At 43.8% G+C, this 25,723-nt stretch overlaps 1 protein-coding gene across 1 annotated transcript; it reads right to left on the bottom strand.

Annotated features, from left to right (window-relative positions):
• Positions 1-522: 522 nt before the first annotated feature.
• On the bottom strand, positions 523-25,423 carry LOC112226568 (ATPase Na+/K+ transporting subunit alpha 2a). Its single transcript, XM_024390970.2, has 24 exons — positions 25,280-25,423; positions 23,944-24,021; positions 23,630-23,689; positions 22,427-22,630; positions 20,746-20,859; positions 19,654-19,788; positions 19,367-19,484; positions 18,874-19,142; positions 17,941-18,139; positions 17,440-17,549; positions 16,294-16,428; positions 16,024-16,103; positions 15,754-15,863; positions 11,311-11,486; positions 10,742-10,878; positions 10,492-10,642; positions 10,002-10,170; positions 9,741-9,895; positions 6,259-6,382; positions 3,778-3,923; positions 3,306-3,436; positions 2,940-3,041; positions 2,188-2,279; positions 523-1,296 (listed from the first exon to the last, which is right to left on the bottom strand). The coding sequence occupies exons 1-24, from the start codon at positions 25,289-25,291 to the stop codon at positions 1,268-1,270; spliced, it is 3,036 nt and encodes a 1,011-aa protein (XP_024246738.2). The 5' UTR covers positions 25,292-25,423; the 3' UTR covers positions 523-1,267.
• Positions 25,424-25,723: the final 300 nt, after the last annotated feature.

Raw genomic sequence — 25,723 nt, 5'->3', positions numbered from 1 at the left:
CACCCCAGTATCTCTACCTGCACATTCATCTTCTGCCGATCTACCATTCCAGTGTTTAATTGCTATATTGTAATTACTTCGCCACCATGGCCTATTTATTTCCTTATTAACTTATCTCATTTGCACTCACTGTATATAGACTTATTGTTTTCTTGTATTCTACTGTATTATTGACTGTATGTTTTGTTTATTCCATGTGTAACTCTGTGTTGTTGTATGTGTCGAATTGCTACGCTTTATCTTGGCCAGGTCGCAGTTGCAAATGAGAACTTGTTCTCAACTAGCCTACCTGGTTAAATAAAGGTGAAATAAAATAAATACAATTAAAATAAATTGACTGCCTGTTTGTGTCTTGCTTGTTTGATATGCAGTGTGGGCTCAGTGGTGACCCATCATTCAGGGCAGGTGTTCTGAGCCCCACCTGTTCAGCAAAGAAAATACAAACATTCAAGCCCCTTGGGTGCTGCCAACGTCACATTAGAAGTGCATGCGTGATGGGGTAATACCAGAGCAAACAACAACTGCTTTGTGCAGATTCACTTTATTTCATATCGAGATTTTCAGAGCAATTTATTTTACACAACCAGACTATGATAACCCAAATGGCACCCTATTCCATACTGCACTACTTTTGACCAGGGCCCATATGGCTCTGGTCAAATGAACTGTACTATGTAGAGAATAGGGTCCCATTAGGGATGAATAGCCTTCAGCACTGATTTTTGTTTTTAATCGTTGAAGGTAAAGATATTCAGGGTGCATTGGTATGGTACAGGCATGTTGCAACATCTTGTTAGGTTGACATTTGGGTTTGGAAAATCCTTCTAGTACAATAATTGTCATCTGGAAAACTCAGAAATGTCAAATCACAATTACAAGTTTATTTGCAGCAGAATTCTCTATGAGAACCAGCATTGTGTACTGATAAACTGATCCATGCAATAATACGCCAATTGCCTGGTAGACAAACAAACACACACTAACCGTGGTGATTTAGGCTTATTTTAAAAACGGCAGATGACCACCCATTGTTAATCACTTTCAAAGACAAAATTCAATTTGTAAGGTATTTTTGTTGTGCACACAAAAGCTATGTTCTTTGCTTAGCTAGACCTTGCATACACAAATATACTCACTTATTCAGAGGGGTTGGGTTAAATTGCAGAAGACACATTTCAGTTGTACAACTGATTAGAAAACCCCCCTTTCCCCTTTCATGAACACAGACTGACAGAAATTCAAACTCACAATAATAATTATCTGAATGTTAATAATAAGTCTCCTGTTCCACCCAACCTATAAAACAGAAAGAAAGAGAACAGTCAGACACGATTATGACTATATTAGACAACGTCATTATGTCCCATTATCTCTTCATCTGTGATTCAATATGAAAAGGCCCTTTTAACTCAGTGACTCGCTGATCCCCAGCACATCAATCTGATTATTAACATGACTAATTAACATGAGCGATTAACTGTCACGATAAATTCCTTTTTTTCAATATTTTTGTCTCAGTGACAGACAACCAGCATCTTCTGTGTCACATATTCTATGTCACCCTAAGTCTTTTTTTTATTAGTGGTGGAAAAAGTACCCAATTGTCATACTTGAGTAAAAGATACCTTGATAAAAAATTATTCAAGCAAAAGTGAAAATCACCCAGTAAAATACTACTTGAGTAAAAGTCTTTGGTATTTGGTTTTAAGTATACTTAAGTATAAAAAGAAAAAGCAATTGGTAAAATGTACTTAAATATCAAAAAGGATAAAGGAAAGGATAAATAATGTCAAATTCCTTATATTAAGTAAACCAGACGGCACCATTTTCTTTTTTTATGTATTTACGGAGAGCCAAGGGCACATTCAGACATCATTTACAAATGAAGCATGTGTGTTTCGTGAGTGTGCCAGATCAGCGGCAGTAGAGATGACCAGGGAGGTTCTCTTGATAAGAGCATGAATTGGACCATTTTCCTGTCCTGCTAAGCATTCAAAATGTAACGAGTACTTTAGGTGCCAGGGAAATTGTATGGAGTAAAAAGTAGTTTAATTTCAATAGGAATGTAGTAAAGCAAAGTACAGATACCCCCCCAAAATGTAGTACTTTAAAGTATTTTTACTTAAATACTTTACACCACTGCTTTTTTATCACCTATGTGTCACTCTGTTACTCTATGTCACCCACCTCCAGGACACCTCCTGATGATTAGCTTGCGGATCTCATCATAGATGAAGATGAGTACACTGTATGGGAGGGCACAGAACCACCAGGAGACCCTGAAGGAGTGAGAAAGAGAGAGAGAGTAATCGAAACAAGGGAAGGGTAGTTGGTGTAGCTCATTAAAAAATCCAGCCTGGTCTCATAGACTAGACGTAACATAGTAAACGCAAATCCAGGACAACATTAGCATTTTAGAAAGAAACTACTTACTACTTTTTAGATACTTTGCAATTACTTAGCATGTTAGCTAACCCTTCCCATAACCCTAACCTTAACCCTTTAACCTATCTCCTAACCTTAAAACTAACCTTAACCCCTTACCATAATGCCTAGCTAATGTTAGCCACCTAGTTAACATTAGCCACAAGAAATTGGAATTGGTAACATATTGTACAAATTGCAATTCATAACATATTGTAAGAAGTCCAGGTTGAAAATCCATGCAAATTCACCCTCCGGATCATTGGGGTGATACGAGGATGTGATGAGGGCGTGACTAGAACATTTGTGGGACATGTTTTGGAGGTGTTGAGGCTGGGGATTATAGAGTGGAGACGTGTGTGGTACATTGTCAAATCCATGTCTGTGAGAAAGTGTGATATGAGAAAGGCGCATGAGGGACTTAGTAGTTTTGGGGTAGAATGAAAACGGGGGTGTTGGGGATATGATGTCATTGTTTTTAGGGTAGGTTGGAGAATATGTTGTCTAGTACTGACTTCAAGGGATACATGCGGAGGGCGATGTCCATTCCTGGGCAGTAGGACAGGAAGGCAGCCAGAGCAGTCTCAGCAAACAGGCCAAAGATCAGGATACGATTCCTGTTAAGGAAATGGGGATGGCACATGTGAATACAGGAAAGAGTACGACAAGAAAAGGGGACCACTTTTAAAAAAAGACCATATACATAGGCCTTCTACTTATACAAAGTAAAACATCCTCTCTTTCATTGGGTGTCTCCCAAATGGCACCCTATATCCTATATAGTGCACTACTTTTGACCAGAGTCATATGGGCCCTGGTCAAGAGTAGTGCATTATATGGGGGATTAGGGTGTAATTTGAGACGCATCCTTTTCCACTTACTTCATGCCCTGCTGGAAGACAGAGTTCCTCCTGGTCTTGCAGATAACCAGATCAGCCCATTGCACCACCACGATGCTCGCAAAGAACGAGGTATGACAGGTGAACTCAATTACCTTTCGCTGCTCATAGGTCTGCAAAAGGAAACACGTCTTACACGTCTTAAACCTGTCGTGGTCAAGAAAAGGAAAAACTCCAGCACACAGGTCATTTTGATGCTTCCAACAATTTAGATCCATTTAATTGTTGGTAGCATCCAAATGACTGGTGTGCTGGAATTTTTCTTTTTCCACCATCACCACAAATTTTCTCCATGCACCTGGTAGTACAACAAGGTGTGCAAGTTTACTTAAAAAAGAAACTGTTGTAGTAACTTGTGGTGGCTCTGCTTAAAATATAGCTACTGACTGCATGGACCTTTAACCATTTGCTCCAATCTGTATGTGTTATGTGTGTTAAAACCTCTCATTCTCACCCACTGCTGTCCATAGCTGTCTTCCACCTCGTTGTTAGCACGGTCATCCCAGTTCAGACGGATGCCAAGGAGGGTCCCTGGCCAGAAACCATTCTCAGCCAGGATCACAAAGTAGGTGAAGAAACCTGCTATGGCCTGGATCATACCTGGAGAGAGAGAGACAAGTCCATCAGCACAATATACACTGAGTGTACAAAACATGACATAGACTGACCAGGTGAATCAAGTGAAAGCTATGATCCTTTATTGATGTCGCTTGTTAAATCCACCTCAATCAGCGTAGATGAAGGGGAGAAGACAGATTAAAACTCTTTTCGGATAGGGGCAGCATTTTCACTTTTGGATGAATAGCGTGCCCAGAGTGAACTGCGTCCTACTCTGTCCCAGATGCTAATATATGCATATTATTATTAGTATTGGATAGAAAACACTCTGAAGTTTCTAAAACTGTTTCAATGATGTCTGTGAGTATAACATAACTCATATGGCAAGCAAAAACCTGAGAAAACTCCAACTAGGAAGTGAACATCTGATATTTGTAGTTTTTCAAAGCTTGGCCTACCGAATACACATTGAGATATGGATAAAGTTGTACTTCCTACGGCTTCCACTAGATGTCAACTGTCTTTAGAAACTTGAATGAGGATTCTACTATGAAAGAGGGGCTCATGAGACCTCTTTGAGTCAGTGGTCTGGCAGAGTGCCTTCGTCTCATGATGCGCGCTCCCGACAGAGTTACCTCTCAGTGCTTTTCTTCAGACAAAGGAATTCTCCGGTTGGAACATTATTGATGTTTTATGTTAAAAAACGTCCTAAAGATTGATTCATGTTTCTAAAGGACTGTAATGGAACTTTTAGAGTTTTTGTCTGGACGAAGTGCCTGCGCCTCATGAAGATGGATTACTGGGCTGAACACGCTAACAAGTGGCTATTTGGACATAAATGATGGACTTTATGGAACTTTATGGAACAAATGAGTAATTTATTGTCGAACTGGGATTCCTGGGAGTGCCTTCAGATGAAGATCATCAAAGGTAAGTGAATATTTATGGTGTTGTTTCTAACTTCTGTTGACTCCAAAACGACGGATATTCCTCTGGCTGTTTTGGGTTCTGAGCGCCGTTCTCAGATTATGCTTTTTCCGTAAAGTTTTTTTTAAATCTGACACAGCGGTTGCATTAAGGAGAAGTCTATCTTTAATTCTGTGAATAACTGAGTCTGTTTAAACTGAGATTTTTGGATATAAATATGCACATTATCGAACAAAACATAAATGTATTGTGTAACATGATGTCCTATGAGTGTTATCTGATGAAAATCATCAAAGATTAGTGATTCATTTTATCTATATTTCTGCTTTTTGTGACCTAACATAATCATATGTTGTGCTTTCACTGTAAAGCATTTTTGAAATCGGACACGATGGGTAGATTAACAATGTTTATCTTTTATTTGCTGTATTGGACTTGTTAATGTGTGAAAGTTACATATTTCTAAAAAATATTTTTGAATTTTGCGCGCTGCCTTTTCAGCGGAATGTTGTGCAGGGGTTCCGCTAGTGGAACGCCTGCCCTAGAAATGTTAAAGAAGGATTTTTAAGCCTTGTGAATGGGTAAGACAAAAGGTTTAAGTGCCTTTGAACAGGGTATGGTAGTATGTGCCAGGCGCACCGGTTTGAGTGTATCAATAACTGCAACGCTGCTGGGATTTTCACACTCAACAGTTTCCTGTGTGTATCAAGAATGGTCCACAACCCAAAGGACATCCAGCCAACTTGATACAACTGTGGGAAGCATTGGAGTCAACATGGGTCAGCATTCCTGTGTATCGCATTCGGCATCTTGTAGAGTCCATGTCCTGACGAATTGTGGCTGTTCTCAGGGCAAAAAGGGGAGCAACTCGATATTAGGAAGGTGTTCCTAATGTTTTGTACACCCAGTGTAACTTTCAATAACTGCAATGAATAACAGAGGGTAAAAAGGCAATCTGCACGTCTCAAATGGCACCCTATTCACTATCTAGTGCATTATTTTCGACCGGGTCCCATATAGGGAATAGGGTGCCATTTGGGACGCATACAAAATCCTTTGTTACACTACATCAGCGCTGCTCGACTCTCTTCCTGGAGATCTACTGTCCTGTAGGTTTTCACTCCAACCCTAATTTAACGTATCTGATTCAGCTAGGTAAGGTCTTGTTGAGAAGCTAATAAGTAGAATCAGGTGTGTTAAATTAGGGTTGGACTGAACACCCACAGGAAGGTAGATCTCCAGGATGAGGGTTGGGCAGCCCTGCACTACATCATAGTATTTGTGTAGATTTGAGTACCACCATTGATGTGTGTGTTTTATGTCATTTTATCATATTGTGGACAGACACAATTCCCTATATAGTGCACTACTTTTGACCAGGGCCCGTGACAGGGTGCCATTTGGGACACAGACCCATGGATGAGCTTGCAAGTAGAGGAGGTATTCTGACCTATCTGTCCGTAGGCCATGCTGATCAGTCTGTCGTTCACCAGCTTGTCCGTCTTTGGGCACCGGGGCTGACGCTTCATGATGTCACTCTCAGCCGTCTCGTAGGCCAATGAGATAGCAGGAACCTGGACGCAGACGGGAGAGGAGAGAAAGAGAGAGGGAGAGAAAGAGACAGAGAGGAGTGTGAGAGAGTGTATGACAGACAGAACAATGTGATAAAGCTATACCCAGTAAACAAGCCCACATTTACACGATTTAGCCCAATGCGGGCTAAAATATTGGCCCTGTGTAGGCTGCCCATAATGGGCCGATGCTCAATTTATTTATTTATAATTTATTTGTGACACTTTCAATTCAATGCATAAAGTGCATAATTTACAAGCCTTACAGGTATTTAAGAAATGTGATACATTGCATCAGAAAGACAAGTTTCTCATATATCACATATTTAAGTATTTTTACAGATGTCATCATTGGCATTGTACAAGATCACCAATATTTGGGCATCACACAACAGAACCCTTAAACTGTAGTGACACTCAGTAACGGTTGCACCAAAATAACTATGTGCAAACCACACCCCCAAATATTTGAATGAGCGCCGACTCTAGCTGGACTTGGTGTGGGCTATCCTGTGCTGGACTTGGTGTGGGCTAGCCTGTGCTGGACTTGGTGTGGGCTATCCTGTGCTGGACTTGGTGTGGGCTAGCCTGTGCTGGACTTGGTGTGGGCTAGCCTGTGCTGGACTTGGTGTGGGCTATCCTGTGCTGGACTTGGTGTGGGCTAGCCTGTGCTGGACTTGGTGTGGGCTAGCCTGTGCTGTACATGGCGGGGTCTAGCCTGTGCTGGACTTGGTGTGGGCTAGCCTGTGCTGGACTTGGTGTGGGCTAGCCTGTGCTGGACTTGGTGTGGGCTAGCCTGTGCTGTACTTGGCGGGGGCTAGCCTGTGCTGGACTTGGTGTGGGCTAGCCTGTGCTGGACTTGGTGTGGGCTAGCCTGTGCTGTACTTGGCGGGGGCTAGCCTGTGCTGGACTTGGTGTGGGCTAGCCTGTGCTGGGCTTGGTGTGGGCTAGCCCATGTTGGGCTGGCGTGGGCTTGGTGTAGGCTAGCCCATGCCCACCTTGCCCACTGAATATTCACATGAGGCCAATGGGGTCATGTTTGCTGGGTAGGTTCCATAATAAAAAAGCCCTGACTATTGGTTGAAGGTTTTACCAGTAAATAGGGTTGGGGAGTAACGGATTACGTGTAAGGGATTACAAAAAACAGTAACTGTAATCCGTTCCATTACCAGCATAAATATTGTAATCAGATTACAGATACTTTTGAAAAACTAGATGATTACTTCAAAGATTACTTTTAAATTGAGAAAGGATGTTTGTGAGAAAAATAAATATTGACACTTCTCTGTTTTCTCAGTGACATTCAAATCAGCATTGAAAAAAGGCACAAGTTTAAATTTGTTTCACCTGAGTGAGTCTGACCACAAGTCAGAGACCATTATGATGACACACCAAATGTGTTTGATGGATCGCAGGAATAGGCTTTTGTAAACTATAGTCCAAGCTATGTCTTCCAATGGTGCAACTGCTGTCAGCATCCAAAGATGATCCAATTTGAATAAACTCTTGGAGGTAAGGATGACAGCAGTGGTGTAGTCTACGGCAACACGGATATCACTTATTATTGATATCTACATAGCGCATTGATGTGAATCACACTGCTGCTCTCTCATTTAGCTATTTGCGCCTCACGGATTGTGGTTGTTTTGGATGGCTGTTCACAAATCTAAATGTGTATTTGAACCCAATAATGGTTGAATTCAAGAAGTTTAAGCTGCCTACCAATCATTGTTTTTGAAACCAGTGGACAGCCAGTGAAAAATGTGCTCTTGCAACAGCTGCATAGTGCGGATCCCAGCCTATGGAGTAAAGGTGGGGCTTTTATTGCTCAATATAATAATAATCCATGGGCCTAATGGAAGCATGCTCAAACTCACACACTTTTAGGGGCAAAGGGGCAATCTGTAGTTAATACATCCATTTTTGGACTTATATATATATATATATATATATATATATATATATATATCTCCATTGATTCTTGAAGAATATAACTTATAAATGCCTCATGAGCTTAGTTCAATTGTCACACTCCATGAGAACCCAAAATATAAGCTTGTTTTACTCCGACGTTTGTGAACATTGTAAATGTAAACAAACACTGTATAGACTCATAACATGGTTAAAACAATAGCTCTGTGTATTTATCTGAGAGTGGTTCCATTTCTCCAGGCCCATCCCGCAGCCTTTTACCAAAACAGAGCCAGGGTGACCGTTTTGTTATGGTTTCATCTGTGGATTTGCCCTTTAAACAGCTGCGTAACATATAATCAATGAGTCCAATCAGTCCTCCATGACAGAAAAATCCTAAACAACAGAGTAGGGCTGGCTAATAAGTCCTTAGTTTTGGGGTCACGCTCAGGTAAAACAATATGGCTAATTTATACTTCCATATTTCCAAGTCCTATTCTTGAAGATCAAGGGGTATAACATTTATTGGAATGACTGGAATTCTGATAGACTTTGGTTTTTAATGTAAAGAGAAATTGTAATTGTATTATTATATGTAGTAGAGAGCGATGGGTTAGAAGAAGCCTACATAACCAACCCATAAAGTAATGGCCAGCTATGTAATCTAAAAGTAACTGAATGTAATCAGATTCCGTTACTGAGTTTGGGTAATCCAAAAGTTACATTGCTGATTACAATGTTGGACATGTAACTAGTAACTGTAATGGATTACATTTAGAAAGTAACCTACCCAGTCCTGCCAGCAAGGCAACAACAGGGCAATGTGAGTGAGTTAAGGTGGGAAATAGACTATTGTGAGACCAGAATCCACACAGCAGAGTGGATACAAATCCAGTTTGGTTTGGTGGATTTAGCAGCTTTCATCCTGACCCAGGGCAGGGCAGTGATGAGTAATAGATTGTAAGGTAGTGTATAATCAAGCTAAGAGCATGGCTGGTTGTGACTGTCAAGGAGTAGAGATATGATGAGTCAACAGGGCCAGTCATAGAACGGAGAATTTGCTGAAATAGTTGTAATGTTCTTCAATTTGTTTGATCTCTTCTGCTGCTGCGAAATAACACTACAACTATTTCAGTGAGTGTGGGTTTTACTTTCACAGTTTCGATGCCTTTTAAACCCTGCACACAAAGACTTTTGATGATGAACTATTGAGTCCAGCATGTCAATTCTTAATTCTATGACTGGCCATGTTGACTCATCATGTCTATCCTCCTTGACACTCACAGTCACAACCAGCAGTAAAACTGATCCTGGACTAAAAAGCACTTTCAATTGAGATTCTACATTGCTTTTTAGTCCAGGACTAAGGATTCATCTGTGTCCGGGCAACCACCCCTAAGGCTGTTTCAGTGCGGGTTTTCCTTTTCCAGTCAGCATGGTAGGTCCTCACCATGTCAGTTCCCAGATCGATACAGAGGATGGTGACAGTGCCCAGAGGCAGGGGAATACTGGCAATGATGAAGAGGAGGAAGGGGCTGATCTCTGGAATGTTACTGGTCAGAGTGTAGGCAATGGACTTTTTCAAATTATCAAAGATCAGACGGCCTGTTTGGGATTGAAGAAGAACAGATAAATTGATTGACTCACAGTATTTCAATTTTTTCCACTTTTTTTTTCTCTCTTCCTCTTCCTTCCTTCCTTCCTTCCTTACCTTCCTCCACTCCTGTGACGATAGAGGCGAAGTTGTCGTCCAGGAGGATCATGTCAGCAGCCTGCTTGGAGACGTCAGACCCAGCGATCCCCATGGCAACCCCGATATCAGCCTTCTTCAGGGCAGGTGAGTCGTTCACTCCGTCCCCAGTAACCGCAACAATTGCCCCCTAGAACAAGAGAACAAAGGATCATGAAATAAGAAACATTTTAGTTGAATAACAGCTGTGAATTGGAGATAAATGCAGCGTTTTCATGTTTTTTCGCCTCTGTCAATTTTGGAGCCATTTTCCCATCAAAAACTTTTCTATAGAATAATAGCCCCCCAATATCAAACTCTGAACAGAAGAATAGATTCAGTATTTCTAACTCCAAACCATGCTTTAATTATAGAGTGACTCAAACACACACACACATACACACACACAAATACACACGCTCGCATTCACGCATTCAAACACATGCACACACGCACACAGGCGTCCTTTCACCGTTCTCTGGCAGCCCTCTACGATGATGAGTTTCTGCTGAGGTGAGGTGCGGGCGAACACTATCTCAGTGTGGTTCCTGAGCAGATCATCCAAGTATTCTGCGCTCATGTCCTTCAGGTCCCCCCCGTGCACCACACAGGCCTTGGCATCCCTGGGAGCGAGACACAGGTACAAGCCGACAAAGTCACACGTGAGCGCTCACACATAGATGCACACACACAGGCACGCACGCGCATGTGCACACACACACCTGGGGTTGACTTGGCTCAGTGGAATATTCAGCCTTTCAGCGATGTCCTCCACAGTCTCGTTGCCCTCGGAGATGATGCCCACACCTTTAGCGATGGCTTTAGCAGTGATTGGATGGTCGCCTGTCACCATGATAACCTAATAGCACATCATCACAACTATAAGCACACCATATGTCATCGTTACCTGTCACCACATACAACAATCTGTTGTTGTTTTTTGCTCTGTTTTCCTCATTTATGACATTCGTGCCTGTGCTAACTTATACAATTTGCCATCTTTTTTGCTTTCTGTTTTTCTCATTTATCATGTCCATGTATGTGTCAACCTATCATTCTGATTGGGCCCAATGAGACAAGTTTGGATGTGTTGGCTGATTGGTTAATTGGTTGTAGGGTTGCAAAATTCCAGTAACTTCCCCAAAATTCCCAGGTTTTCCAGAAATCACAGTAAAAGGATTCCCAGATTTCCTGCTTATTCCGGGAATGTACCGGGATTTCTGGAAAACCTGGGAATTTTGGGAAAGTTACTGGAATTTTGCGACCTTTCTTAGTTGATGATGCCGCTCACCTTAATCCCAGCAGAGCGGCACTTCCCCACAGCGTCGGGCACGGCAGCGCGGGGAGGGTCAATCATGGACATGAGGCCCACGAAACACAGTCTTTCCGTAGGGAAGTTGACATCTTCACAGTCGAAGGTGAACCCCCGAGGGAACTGGGCCGGAGACAGTGGCAAGTGACAGAACCCTGAGGGAGAGAGACTTTTTTTTAAATATCAAGGTTCAAATATCGGACTGTCTCTCCACAACAACGCCGGATTCCTGCCGTAATCCCTGGACCACTACTTCTGATCTTCACAGCTAGCTTGCAGCTAGCTAGCTAGCTCACAGCCTGCAGCTATCTAGCTCACAGCTAGCTTTCACTCACCGTGGCATCCAGTACCGAAGCTATCCCTGAGGCCCACCTCCCGGCCTACTCAGCTGTTCACCCGAACCCCACTCATACATGGCTAGAGCCCAATACTCCACCGGATCCTTGCTGTAAACTCTGGACCTTGGCACCGGATCACCACTGCTACCGATTGGCTATGGTGGCTAACGCCACTGCCACGAAGCTAGGACCAGATAGCCGTGAGCCAGGCGCATCTCCCGGCTAGCAAACTAAATTCTACAATACCTCTTTCGCCATCTGGCTTGGATTCTCTGTCGACACGGCCCCCCGCTGCACCACCACTACTGGTCTGCCGACGAATACTCCATCCACTGTGCCTTCAACCGGCCTCCGTCGGAGCAAACGCTCCTACTAGCCCCTTGCTACTAACTTTAAACGCAGTGTCGCTAGCGTAGTGGCGGCTTCCCTGTTCCATCTACTGCCACCCCCTGGACACTATGATCACTTGGCTACATAGCTGATGCCTGCTGGACTGTCCATTAATCACGGTACTCCATTCTGTTTATTTATTTTTTATCTGTCGGCCTCAGCCACGAACTCAGACTCTGTGTGTAGTTAATGCGACCCTCTCTGCCTAGTCATCGCCATTTTACCTGCTGTTGTTGTGTTAGCTGATTAGCTGTTGTTGTCTCACCTAGCTAGCTCTCCCAATCAACACCTGCGATTACTTTATGCCTCGCTGTATGTCTCTCTCAAATGTCAATATGCCTTGTATACTGTTGTTCAGGTTAGTTATCATTGTTTTAGTTTCCAATGGAGCCCCTAGTTCCACTCTTCATACCTCTGATACCTCCTTTGTCCCACCTCCCACACATGCGGTGACCTCACCCATTACAACCAGCATGTTCAGAGATACAACCTCTCTTATCATCACCCAGTGCCTGGGCTTACCTCCACTGTACCCGCACCCCACCATACCCCTGTCTGCGCATTATGCCCTGAATATACTCTACCACGCCCAGAAATCTGCTAGTTGAAGTGTACCTATGTTGAATATTACAGGCCTCTCTTATCTTTTTAAGTGGGAGAACTTGCACAATTGGTGGCTGACTAAATACTTTTTTGCCCCACTGTAAGTCTCCCGCTGTTGCCGCCTGCTACCGACCCCCCTCAGCTCCCAGCTGTGCCCTGGACACCATTTGTAAATTGATCGCCCCCCCCATCTAGATTCAGAGTTTGTTCTGTTAGGTGACCTAAACTGGGATATGCTTAACACCCCAGCAGTCCTACAATCTAAGCTAGATGCCCTCAATCTCACACAAATCATCAAGGAACCCACCAGGTACAACCCTAAATCTGTATACAAGGGCACCCTCGTAGACGTTATCCTGACCAACTGGCCCTCCAAATACACCTCCGCTGTCTTCAATCAGGATCTCAGCGATCAGTGCCTCAGCGATCAGTGCCTCATTGCCTTTATCCGCAGTCAAATTACCACCCCTAATCACTGTCAAACGCTCCCTAAAACACTTCTGCGAGCAGGCCTTTCTAATCGACCTGGCCCGGGTATCCTGGAAGGATATTGACCTCATCCCGTCAGTTGAGGATGCCTGGTCATTCTTTAAAAGTAACTTCCTCACCATCTTAGATAAGCATGCTCCGTTCAAAAAATGCAGAACTAAGAACAGATATAGCCCTTGGTGTACTCCAGACCTGACTGCCCTCGACCAGCACAAAAACATCCTGTGGCGGACTGCAATAGCATCGAATAGTCCCCGCGATATGCAACTGTTCAGGGAAGTCAGGAACCAATACACGCAGTCAGTCAGGAAAGCAAAGGCCAGCTTTTTCAAGCAGAAATTTGCATCCTGTAGCTCTAACTCCAAAAAGTTCTGGGACACTGTAAAGTCCATGGAGAACAAGAGCACCTCCTCCCAGCTGCCCACTGCATTGAGGCTAGGTAACGCGGTCACCTCCGATAAATCCATGATAATCGAAAACTTCAACAAGCATTTCTCAACGGCTGGCCATGCCTTCCTCCTGGCTACTCCAGCCTCGGCCAACAGCTCCGCCCCCCCCGCAGCTACTCGCCCAAGCCTCCCCAGCTTCTCCTTTACCCAAATCCAGATAGCAGATGTTCTGAAAGAGCTGCAAAATCTGGACCCGTACCTTTCAGCTGGGCTTGACAATCTGGACCCTCTATTTCTGAAACTATCCGCCGCCATTGTCGCAACTCCTATTTCTAGCCTGTTCAACCTCTCTTTTATATCGTCTGAGATCCCCAAGGATTGGAAAGCTGCCGCGGTCATCTCCCTCTTTAAAGGGGGAGACACCCTGGACCCAAACTGTTACAGACCTATATCCATCCTGCCCTGCCTATCTAAGGTCTTCGAAAGCCAAGTCAACAAACAGATCACTGACCATCTCGAATCCCACCGTACCTTCTCCGCTGTGCAATCTGGTTTCCGAGCCGGTCACGGGTGCACCTCAGCCACACTCAAGGTACTAAACAATATCATAACCGCCATCGATAAAAGACAGTACTGTGCAGCCATCTTCATAGACCTGGCCAAGGCTTTCGACTCTGTCAATCACCATATTCTTATCGGCAGACTCAGTAGCCTCGGTTTTTCTAATGACTGCCTTGCCTGGTTCACCAACTACTTTGCAGACAGAGTTCAGTGTGTCAAATCGGAGGGCATGTTGTCCGGTCCTCTGGCAGTCTCTATGGGGTTGCCACAGGGTTCAATTCTCGGGCTGACTCTTTTCTCTGTATATATCAATGATGTTGCTCTTGCTGCGGGCGATTCCCTGATCCACCTCTACGCAGATGACACCATTCTGTATACTTCTGGCCCTTCCTTGGACACTGTGCTATCTAACCTCCAAACGAGCTTCAATGTCATACAACACTCCTTCCGTGGCCTCCAACTGCTCTTAAACGCTGGTAAAACCAAATGCATGCTTTTCAACCGTTCGCTGCCTGCACCCGCACGCCCGACTAGCATCACCATCCTGGATGGTTCCGACCTAGAATATGTGGACATCTATAAGTACCTAGGTGTCTGGCTAGACTATAAACTCTCCTTCCAGACTCATATCAAACATCTCCAATCTAAAATCAAATGTAGAGTCGGCTTTCTATTTCGCAACAAAGCCTCCTTCACTCACGCCGCCAAACTTACCCTAATAAAACTGACTATCCTACCGATCCTCGATGTCATCTACAAAATAGCTTCCAATACTCCACTCAGCAAACTGGATGCAGTTTATCACAGTGCCATCTGTTTTGTTACTAAAGCACCTTATACCACCCACCACTGCGACCTGTATGCTGTAGTCGGCTGGCCCTCGCTACATATTCATCGCAAGACCTACTGGTTCCAGGTCATCTACAAGTCCATGCTAGGTAAAGCTCCGCCTTATCTCAGTTCACTGGTCACGATGGCAACACCCACCCGTAGCACACGCTCCAGCAGGTGTATCTCACTGATCATCCCTAAAGCCAACACCTCATTTGGCCGCCTTTCCTTCCAGTTCTCTGCTGCCTGTGACTGGAACGAATTGCAAAAATCGTTGAAGTTGGAGACTTTTATCTCCCTCACCAACTTTAAACATCTGCTATCTGAGCAGCTAACCGATCGCTGCAGCTGTACATAGTCCCCATCGGTAAATAGCCCAGCCATGACCATCTGATCATATATCACTCCAGTGTTAATCTGCTAAATTGTAATTATTCGCCTACCTCCTCATGCCTCATAGACTCTTTTTTTCTTATTTTTTTTCTTCTGTGCTGTTGACTTGTTTATTGTTTACTCCATGTGTAACTCTGTGTTGTTGTCTGTTCACACTGCTATGCTTTATTTTGGCCAGGTCGCAGTTGTAAATGAGAACTTGTTCTCAACTAGCCTACCTGGTTAAATAAAGGTTAAATAAATTTTAATTTAAAAAAAAAAATCAGCTTTTGTATTTTTTTGAGTGTCTATGACAGGAAAGATGTAAGGAACAGATAGGGAGATGCAGATTGAGAGGGGACACATAAAGGAAGGGCACAGACAACGGCCAGTGTGATCTGGAGATAGTTGAGTCTCAGATGGCACTCTTTATACTGTACTGTACGTACCTAGAACTCTCTCTCCCAGCCCTCCCAGCTCCATGTAGGCACTCTGGAAAGCTTCGTTCCAGTTGGCATCCATTGGAACCTCCTGACCGTGGATCATGATGGTGCTACACCTAAGAGATGCACAAACATGTAGGATTTATTCACCTTTCGCGGTCAATCAGTGAGAGATGTATTTAGAGGGCACGTCTATGTATCTTTTTACATAATGGCTTATGTGACTCCATCGTATTTACCTATTGAGGGAGACACCGTTTTGATGTAAATAAATACCTGTCCAGTATTCTCTCAGGTGCTCCCTTCATAACGAGTAGGTGGCCATTTTCATTGTCTTCATGTTCATGAATGGAAAGCTTTCAGAAGGTGGGTAGAAGACAAAAGTATATATAGTATATACATGTTTTCTCTTGTGTCAGTGGCGTTTTTAGTGGTTCTGGTGGTTCAAAAGAATTATGGATTGGGATGTTTTTTTTGTTTATGCAGTTGGGTCTAAGCTGTATATTTTGTGTTGTGTATGTCCACGTTGAAGGGGTAATTGTATACCTGGTACTTGTTGGTCGAGTTGAAGGGAATCTCTCCCACCTTGGGGTATCTGTTTCTCATAGAGCGGACACACCCACAGGAGAGCTCGATACATTTCAACAGCGCAGACTCTGACGCGTCGCCAGCAGTGTCCCTCTACGAAACAACACAACATCAAGCAGTCAGCAGGAGACGGTCTATTCACATTGTCAGAATGGGTTGCTGACTGAAAATTGGTTTAGGATGTGACTACCCACATGAAAAAATACTATAGCATACAATGGTATAAATACTATAGTGTTCACTGTAGTGTTTTTGCGGGCTTTAATGTAGTATTTACTGTAGTATACTGTAGTATTTACAGTTAACTATAGTATAAATACTGTAGTAAATGAAAACTGTAGTATATCCTATAGTAATTAAAGTAGTGTTTTTGCAGATTGTAGTATACTGTATTATTTACTGTAGTGTTTTTGTGGGAATTACTTTAGCATTTACTATAGTGTTTTTGTTTTATTGTCTTTGACATAGAAGTTGCGGCTTCTCCTTCAGAACACCTACTGTAGAAATACTAAAAGGGCACATTTTCCATAGCCTGTAAGGAGGTCGGGCTGGGGTTCAGACCCTAACATGTAGGGAGCACAATATATGGTTATATTTGGCATGTAGATTTCTCACTTATGGGTGGCACAAATTGTGATATGGGGGAGGGCAATGGACATGGTTTATGCAAATTAAATACCGTAGTATTCTCTATAGTTTAAGAAGTGTAGTGTTTTTACAGACAAGTGTTTTTGTGGACATTACTTTAATATTTACTATTGTATTCTACAGTATACTACAACATTCTATATTAAGTACTACACATAATCGAGGGATACTACAGCATGTAGTATACTATTCTGCAGTATACTACAGAACTATATAGTAAGTACTGTAGTATTAGATAGTAAACTGTAGTATTGCTACTGTAACAGTTTGGAGGAAAGGGTTTTGTGTTGTTAGATTCAACGTGGCCAGGTGTGTGGACATTAGCCGCATTGGTGTGGGTCATTGGGGCACTTTAAATTGGACAATGGTTTCAACCATTCCATTCCAGTCATTACCAGAAGACCTCCCCCCCTCATCAGCCCCCACCGGTGTGGGTGTATAGTGGCCATCCCCTACCTTGAGGATGGGGAAGTTATCCTGCCCAGCTTTGAACTCAGCGCGGTTGCAGAGTCCAGCCACGTGAGACAGAGAGTGCCATGTAGCTGAGCTCTTGTCAAAGGTGGCACCTGAAGGAACACAGGAGATGCTTCAGACTTGCAGAGGGATGATTCATTTTTTTCCAGAATTCACAGATTTTCCAGAAATTCCAGTTGGAAGATTCCCAGATTTCCTGTATATTCCATCCTGATTCCGGGAATATTCCAACCGCGATTTCTGGAAAACCTGTGATTTCTGGAAAACCTGGGAATATTGGGAAAATACCAGAATTTTGTAACCATAGACAATGTGACTGAGCTGAATTTGTATCTTTTTTTCAGTATATTGTATAGCACACAGTATAGTATCTCTATTCTAAATTCTTACATCAAAGCTCATTTAACACAGCAGAGAAGCAAACTAATTCAAGGGGTCTGGTTGAATGTAGAAGGGACAGACGATGTCTGTGGGTGGTCTCACCAGACTGGTCCTCCGTAGTGTCGGCCTCATGAATCATGTTGTCAAACCACATGTGGGCCACGGTCATGCGGTTCTGGGTCAGGGTCCCTGTCTTGTCAGAACAGATGGTGGAGGTAGAACCCAGGGTCTCCACAGCTTCCAGATTCTTGACCAGGCAGTTCTTCTTGGCCATGCGCTTGGCAGTGAGGGTGAGACAAACCTGAGAGACAGAGGGAGGGAGGGAGGGAGTGTGGGGGTAGAGGAGAGGAAATTGACATTACCGAGTCCTCTTACCCCTATACATATCTACCCCTACCACTCCAGTATCCCTGCATATTGACCCTGGAACTGTCCCTGTATAAAGCTCAATTACTTTCTCATGTTCTTCTTATTTCCATTTCTCGTTCATTTTTGTTCTACTTTACCTTATTTTATAGTACTACTGGCATTGATTATTGCATTGTTGGGAAAGAGTTTTCAAGAAAGGCATTTCAGTGTAATTGCACACGTGACAATAAAACCTGAAACTTGAGTAACGACAGAGTAATGGTCAAAGATGGATAGATGGATGGAAAATCCTACTACAGAGCACACTCTCATAGACTTTGGTTTAAATCATGAGATTTAGCAAGAGATTTGCATGGAGACTTAGAATTATAATTTGGCCCATAAACACAATACCAGTCCGTGGCCTTGGGGTGCCTAGCAGTCTAAGCCGCTGCCTCTAGCACACATAAATGTACCACTGCCAGTACGGGATTGAATCTGGCCCACTGCTATTTCACTCACCAACTACAATAGTAGTCGGACTCACAGTGATGGTCCCTGCGACAGACTAGCGTCTTGTCCAGGGGGTGTACTTCAACATCAAGCACAAAAACCTGCCTCACGCAAGATAGGCTACTGCCCCTAGGCTATGGGCCAATCTGATTGGGACATTCAAGGCATACTCACAGTGACGGTGGCCAGCAGACCCTCTGGTACATTGGCCACGATGATGCCGATGAGGAAGATGACAGCCTCCAGCCAGGTGTACCCAAGGATGATGGCCAGGATGAAGAAGGACACCCCCAGGAACACAGCCACGCCTGTGATCAGGTGGATGAAGTGCTCAATCTCCATGTTGATGGGAGTCTGGCCTGTCTCCAGCCCCGAGGCCAGGGTGGCAATACGGCCCATCACTGTATGGTCACCGGTACCTACTACTACACCATGGGCTGTGCCTGAGGGAGGGAGGGAGGGAGGGAGGGAGGGAGGGAGGGAGGGAGGGAGGGAGGGAGGGAGGGAGGGAGGGAGGGAGGGAGGGAGGGAGGGACAAGCAATTCATTCATTGAAGATGGATGAGTGGATGGAATGGGGTAGATAGAGGGAGGAGAAATAGGTCAGGTCTCCCTTGTAAAATCAAAATAAATGAATAAAAAGATAGGAAAGGATTTGTCCTACTGACCCTCCACACAGTTGGTGGAGAAGAAGGCGATGTTTCGAGTCTCCAGGGGGTTTTCATGGGTGAACTCTGTTGTGCGTGTCTGAGGCTCTGACTCCCCAGTCAGAGAAGAGTTATCCACCTTCACACACACACAGAGGAAAGTTATAAATACAGACAGACAGACATAGACAGACAGAGAGAGAGAGAGATAAAGAGAGAGAGAGAGATAAAGAGAGAGACAGCAACTAAGTAATCCACCTGGACAGATAGTAAGAAAGTGACCCTTGGACTCCCTGACCTCTCCTCACCTTGCAGCCAGCAGCGGAGACAACTCGGAGGTCGGCAGGGATCCGGTCTCCTCCTTTGATCTCCACCAGGTCTCCCCTCACCAATAGCTCTGCATTGATTGTCATTTTCTCTCCCTCCCTGATCACCAGGGCTTGCTGCCAGGGATGGATAAGAGAGAGGAGAGATGAAAGAGAGAGACAAAGGGGCGGTTGAAAGGGGAGAATGAAACTTTTTTCGATAAACGTTCATTGGCAAATCCAAAGTTGGCTCAAATTATTAGTTGTGTTATGTTGGATAAGCTTATTATGCTTCTCAAGTCAGTGTAAGCCCACTCGGGGCACTCAAAGGAAATTAAATTACTTGAATTGGAAGAATTTCCAAGGGGATTTAAGCCTATTATAGCCTTCACACACTGTTAAGATGACCAAATGGCACCCTATTCCCTAGAGTGCATTACTTTTACCAGGTCCCTGGGCTTGGTCGAAAGTAGTGCAGTTTCCTTTCAAGTGGCGCAGCGGTCTAAGGGACTGCATCGCAGTGCTAGAGACGTTACTACAGATCTGGGTTCGATCCTGGGCTGTGTTGCAGCCCGGCCGCGACTGGGAGACCCATGAGGCGGCACACAATTGGCCCAGCATCATCCGGGTTAGGGGAGGGTTTGGCCGGCTGGGATGACCTTGTCCCCTCGCGCTCTAGTGCCTCCTTGTGGAGGCCTGGCACATGCACACTGACTTCGGTCGCCAGCTGTACAGTGTTTCCTCCAATACATTGGTGCGTCTGGCTTCCAGGCTAAGCGGGCAGTGTGTCAAGAAGCAGTGTGGCTTGGCGGGGTCGTGTTTTGGAGGACGCATGGCTCTCGACCTTCGCCTCTCCCAAGTCCGTACGGGAGTTGCAGCGATGCGATAAGACTGTAACTACCAATTGGATATAATGAAATTGGAGAGAAAAAGGGGTAAAAAGTACAATACAAAATACAAACTAAATAAGTAGTGCACTTTAAAGGGAATAGGACCCTGGTCAACTGTGTACTATAAAGGGAATAGGGCCATCTCATAGGGTGCCATTTGGGACGCAGACAAAGCAATATACTGTGCTGTCTCAGCTCAGCTCACCTGAGGAACCATGTTCTTGAATGAGTCCATAATGCGGGAGCTCTTGGCCTCTTGGTAGTAAGAGAAACAGCCAGTGATGATGACCACAGCTGACAGAACCACTCCCAGGTACAACTGTTATGGGAGAGGGAGGGAGGAGAGAGGGAGTGAGATAGAGAGAGGGAGGTAGAGAGAGAGGGGGGGAGAGAGAGGGAGGTAGAGAAATAGAGAGAGAAAGAGTGATGGGGTAGAGAAAGAGAGAGGAAGAGGGCTGTATAGAGAGAGAGAGAGAGAGAGAGAGAGAGAGAACGAGATAACAAGATGACCAGATGAAGGTTATTGGTGTTGCGCTACAGTATATGGCATACAGTATATCAACATAATTGTGAGTGAAAGTGATGATGATGGTTGTTTTATTTGTGTACTGTATGTACTGTATGTAGTGTGTTTGCAACCAGGTTGGCAATGATGATAATGATAGACAGTGTTAGCTAATAACTGGGCAACTCTATGCAACCATGTTTGCTGACGACACAACTGTTTTTGGATCAGGCAATTCTGTAGGGCAGCTTAAAGAGGCTCTTAAAGCTGACATGACCAACATGTCAAATGGGATAACCCACAATAAATAAGTGCTGAAAACAAAGAAACCAAGGCAATGCTAATATGTACAAAGGAGAGAAGTAACAAACGACCCTCCTCACAGCTGACATTTGGCGGGACAACCATCGAAGAGGTTTCAGAGACTAGGCTGTTAGGTGTACCGCTAGACAGTCTCTCTTGGTCATCACCTCTGCAACAAAATCATTGGCACCTCCTGTATGCTCAGAAGGATTGCGAAATATATGCCAGAGCAAATTCTAAAATAACTCTCAGAAGCTCTCATCCATAGTCAAATGAACTACTGCTCTGTCATCCGGGGTAATGCAAGTGTCGGTGACCTAAAGAGCCTGCAAATAGCGCAAAATAAGACAACCAGAATGGTTCTGCAATATGGTTAGGAGAGGCCCTCCGTAGAATTGCATACTGCACTCGAATGGCTGACTGTCAAGGAAATGATAGAAAATAATATACTAACTAACCCTTTTTCATAAAATTCACCACTCTGAAAGACCAACCACTATATATGATAAACTGGATATACTCATAGACAAACACTCTCGTAACACACGAAGCAGAACCAAGGCCACGTATAGACCACCAAAACCAAATTTAGAGCTAGTTAAAATAGCTTTTAGTTTCAGGGCAGTAAAATTCTGGAACTCTTTGCCAGAAAGTTCGAAAATCTTGTCAAATCGTTTTTTTAGAAGAATAATTCACAAAGCACATTAATCAACAACTAGAATGGGTCTAAGAGGTTATTATAATATCTGATCTTGTATTTAAATTAAAATGAATATGTGCACATGAGGTATGTGGGTGGGTGAGGGTTGGGGGCTTGGCAGGTGTAACTCGTAATATGCAAAGGTATGGGAATGTGGATTTGTGTTTGTGTTTTTACTTTGTTTTTGTTATTTTTCTACATTTCTTTATGTTTTTTTTTTAAATTTCTTAAAGACTCTTGGAAGACTAGCCCTTGGTGGGCTAAAAGAGATCCTGATCAAATAAAAAGAAATCAGCACAAACAGATCTGGGACCAGGTTGGTTAATGTGTAGTGAACATGACAGATGTTATACAGGCTAGCCTTGAGGCGGTTCTCACGTTGTCATTGGCTGGCTCGTCTTCAGTGGCCACTTGGATACTGTAGGCCAGGAAGCAGAGGATGGCACCGATCCAGAGGAGCAAGGAGAAGCCCCCGAACAGCTGACGGCAGAACTTCACCCACTCTGGCGTGGTGGGAGGGGGGGTAAGCACGTTGGGCCCATCCCTGGCCAGCACCTCCAGAGCCTTGGCATTGGTCAAACCCTGGAAGACAATGAATGAATACTTTAATGTTTGCTTGGCAATATTACAGGCATTCCTGGCATACAAATATTACATTGCAAGACATACAACACTTTACACAACATGTACCACAGTCACTTAGACAATCACTGTCCATCAGCAGACAGACCCTCACTACGGGGACTCTGTTTATTAGTTATTTAACTAGGCAAATCAGACAGTCACACTCACAACAACAAAATCATGTTTTCCATTTCTACGGCGCTTTTGGTTGTTGTGTGTAGTGGGGCAGCTAAAGCATGGGATTCTGCCTTTTGTGATAGAGGCACCACATTTCACACACATCTAGGGCATGTCTGAAGAAGGGTGGCAGATAGCCTAGCGGTTAAGAGCGAATCCCGAGCCGACTAGGTGAGAAATGTGTCAATGTGCCCTTGAGCAAGCACTCAACCCTATTTGCTACTGTAAGAGTGTCTGCTAAATGACTAAAATGTCAAATGTAAGAGAAGTATTTTAGTGCCAGTATAGTACCATTGCAGATTTTGTCCATCACCCCCTGGTGGCCATTTCTAATATGGCAACTATACAACATTTTAGTTCTGTGTGAGATAAAGTCAGTAGGATTAAAGATGAGACAGATAGACATCGCTCCATATGGGACCTATATTACTTCACTGATATTCACTGTAATACCACTGAACACCAGTAATGGAGATACCATGTGGGGTTCCCATGTGGGACAGGGATGAGAACCCTGTGGACTCAACTTGGACCACATGGACAAACATGGACCAAAGTAACAGTTGGGGGGTTTGTGTGTGTGTAGCACTGACAAGAAGCAGTAGTTATGTAGAGATTAGATCAGGGCTAGGAGATTAAAATGACTCGGCAGAGCAGAAGGGAGGGCAGCTGTGTGTGTGTGTGTGTGTGTGTGTGTGTGTGTGTGTGTGTGTGTGTGTGTGTGTGTGTGTGTGTGTGTGTGTGTGTGTGTGTGTGTGTGTGTGTGTGTGTGTGTGTTACCCGAGCCAAGTCGACTGTGTAGCGCCTTTCCAGATCGTCTAATGATATCTTGTGATCATCCTGTGAAAGAACAGAATAATCTGATTTACTCAAATAAACCACAGCCAGAAGGTCATTATTCAATATGAAACGCACTGCGCTGAGTTCTTTACACGTGACAGCCTGTCTGCGTCCCAAATGGCACTCTTGGTACTCAGGCTAATTTGGTGCACTATTATTGACCAGAGCCCTGTGGGACCTGGTCAAAAGATGTACACTACATAGATAATAGGGTGTCATTTGGGACACAGCCCCAGACAGCCAGTTGCTCTTACCATGGACACCTCCTTCTTGAGCTCATCCAAGTCCCTCTCCTTCTTCTTCTTCTTTCCTCCTCCATTTTCGGCACCACTCTGAGGAATGAGGAGATTATCACATCAAACATAAGCCCTTAACTCAAACCTCCCAAACACAGAGGGAGAAGTATACATAGGCATTGCATATAGCATGCTGTAGAAATCATATATATAATGAGTTATAGGATCCCTATGGAAGTATATCCATTATCCATGTTTATATTATATATTCGTGTTCATAAATATATATTTTTAAACATTTCACTACTGTATAGTAGGATATCGTTGCTTTGCGTGTTGGTTAATTTGTGTGTTGGTTACTTTGTGAAAATATGGCGATGGAAAGTCTGAGTTGACATTAGTGAGTGTGTTGTTCAGATTGGAACAGTCGCTGATGAAGAATGCAGCTTCATGGAAATCATCTGCTGCTGCCACTCTTTCTTTCCCAGCAGAACGTGTGGACGAGTGAAAGCGACAGCGAGAGAGCAAAAGAATGAGTGTGTGAGAGAGCGACACATTGAAAAAGCAATCAAAAAGAGTTTGAGAGTAGAGTGTTGGTGGAGTGCAGGAAATGTGCCTGACTTAGCAATTTCCCCGGTTTCCTCTACTGTATGTTATAACAGATCATCTCCAACACCTGATAGAAAACAAAGTCAGCTGGAATTGAAACAGGTTATACAACTGAAATTCTGTAATATGTGTGAATAGAGATCTTGATAATATATTGATGGTATTAGTTATCTAGGCCCTAATCCTTACAATCCAATGTGGTCACAAAATGCCTCAACACAACGGCATATAGAGCCGGCGCCCGGCGTCACTGCAGACACGATTAGAAAACCGGCTCAGATTTTCCATGATGTCTGTGGCTGTATGTGACATGTCTAGGGTTGTAAAATTCTGTTAACTTTCCCAAATGCCCAGGTTTTCTAGATTTCCTGGATGAAAGATTCCTGTAATCATACAAGAATAAGCAGGAAATCCAGAATCCTCCAACCAGAATTTTTTGGAAAGTTACAGGCATTTTACAACACGAGACATGAGTGTTGGTGTTAGACAATAAATTGACCCCAACTCAATCATACATACATTCATATGACGGACTGTGTATTTGTGTAAAAATTCCTTTTCAATTCAGTCAATTCAGGAAGTAAACTGAAACTCCAATTCCAATTTTCCTCAATGCTTCTGTGTGTGAGATTTTTTTCAATTTCAGTTTACTTTCTGAATTGAAATTTAATTGACCCCGACCCTGGTATAAAGGACAGGAAAATACCCTTCTATATGCATGAATGAATAAGTGAAGAGAACTTACCCCTTTCCCCATGCTTGCGGTGTTGCAACTGTAAGTTGAAATGTGAAGGGCAGACCTTTCGTCCTGACAGACAGGGGACTAATGTCTAACACGTGGAAAAGAAGCGGATGACTTTTTGGGTGGCTGGGACTGACACCCACCCTCCCCTCTCCTTCACCTCCCCTCTTGTCTCCTGTAAGGGTAACCTGAACCTCCCCAGCACTAGCACCCCCACCCCAGCCCCTGGGTACACAGAGGGGGCTCTGTGGTGTTACCTGCACCTGCTGTCCCCTCTGTCAGGAACAACCCAGAAGAGCGCTGTCATAGGCTAGCACCTCTATTGCCACTGAAAACAATAAGAAACAGTGACAACAAACAAACAAACAAACGACAATATTAACCTCACATGTACCATGAAGAACCCTATCAAGAAGTAGATAATCCAACGACTTTTCAAAATAAATT

This window comes from Oncorhynchus tshawytscha, linkage group LG28, assembly GCF_018296145.1.
Source record: "Oncorhynchus tshawytscha isolate Ot180627B linkage group LG28, Otsh_v2.0, whole genome shotgun sequence".
NCBI classification, from domain to species: domain Eukaryota; kingdom Metazoa; phylum Chordata; class Actinopteri; order Salmoniformes; family Salmonidae; genus Oncorhynchus; species Oncorhynchus tshawytscha.
Note: the sequence above shows the minus strand (reverse complement) of the source record. Positions and strands in the feature narration are given on the sequence as shown.

Coding starts and splice junctions, on each gene's coding strand:
- LOC112226568 (XM_024390970.2), bottom strand. Junction 16,429..17,439: donor ATAACTTCCCCATCCTCAAG/GTAGGGGATGGC, acceptor GTTGTTTCGTAG/AGGGACACTGCTGGCGACGC. Junction 16,104..16,293: donor ACTCGACCAACAAGTACCAG/GTATACAATTAC, acceptor ACCTTCTGAAAG/CTTTCCATTCATGAACATGA.